Here is a 655-nt window from a genome sequence, read left to right as displayed (position 1 = left end):
TTCCAACCTTAATGATTCTATGATTCTCCGTCCTGCCACATTACAGGGGCAACCGCACAATCCCGGCCCCACTGTCCTCCCCAGCCCCGCTGCAGGCTGTGGGGGGCGCAGGGGACGCCCCCACTACCACGTGCCCCGAACGGGGCAGGTAGCAACCGGGGCATGACACCCCACAGCCACTGTGGGGCTGGCACAGCCCTGCCCACAGCCTCCCCACCACCACCTACCCCTCCCCAGGGTCCCCCCAAGCTGGGGCCGCCTCCCCCTCCGGGTCTCCAGCCTCAGGGGCTTCAATCTCGGGGGCTTCCTCTGCCTTGATGGCTTCAGTGTCGGAGCCTTCAGCCTCGGGGGCTTCCTCCACTTCCATGGCTTCAGCCTGGGGGGCTGCCTGCCCCTCTGGGTGGGCACTGCCGCCGGGCAGGCCCTGCCCCTCTGTCAGGATCCTCCCCCCCCCGTCCCCCTCGGGCGCCTCCGTGTCCCCCCTGGGCACAGCCCCAGCCCCTGCCAGCAGCTCCCCGGGTTGCTGCAGGAGGGGCTGCCCCAGGGGTCCCTGGCCCCGGCCGGGCGAGAGCAGCAGCTCGGGGGGGTCAAGCAGCCCGTCCCTGCTCAGGTCCTGCCTCTCCAGGGCTCGGTCCACCAGCGCGGCCACCTGCGG

The 655-nt window shown here is 71.3% G+C and overlaps 1 protein-coding gene across 1 annotated transcript; it reads right to left on the bottom strand.

Annotated features, from left to right (window-relative positions):
• Positions 1 to 223: 223 nt before the first annotated feature.
• On the bottom strand, positions 224 to 652 carry CGREF1 (cell growth regulator with EF-hand domain 1; the record flags this gene model as incomplete). The annotated part of the gene is made up of 1 exon (XM_009277025.1): positions 224 to 652. A coding segment is annotated over one exon (429 nt), but the record flags the coding sequence as incomplete, so codon positions are not given.
• Between the last annotated feature and the right edge of the window lie 3 nt (positions 653 to 655).

This window comes from Aptenodytes forsteri, unplaced genomic scaffold (genome assembly GCF_000699145.1).
Source record: "Aptenodytes forsteri isolate BGI_AS27 unplaced genomic scaffold, ASM69914v1 Scaffold1714, whole genome shotgun sequence".
In the NCBI taxonomy this organism is placed as follows: domain Eukaryota; kingdom Metazoa; phylum Chordata; class Aves; order Sphenisciformes; family Spheniscidae; genus Aptenodytes; species Aptenodytes forsteri.
Note: the sequence above shows the minus strand (reverse complement) of the source record. Positions and strands in the feature narration are given on the sequence as shown.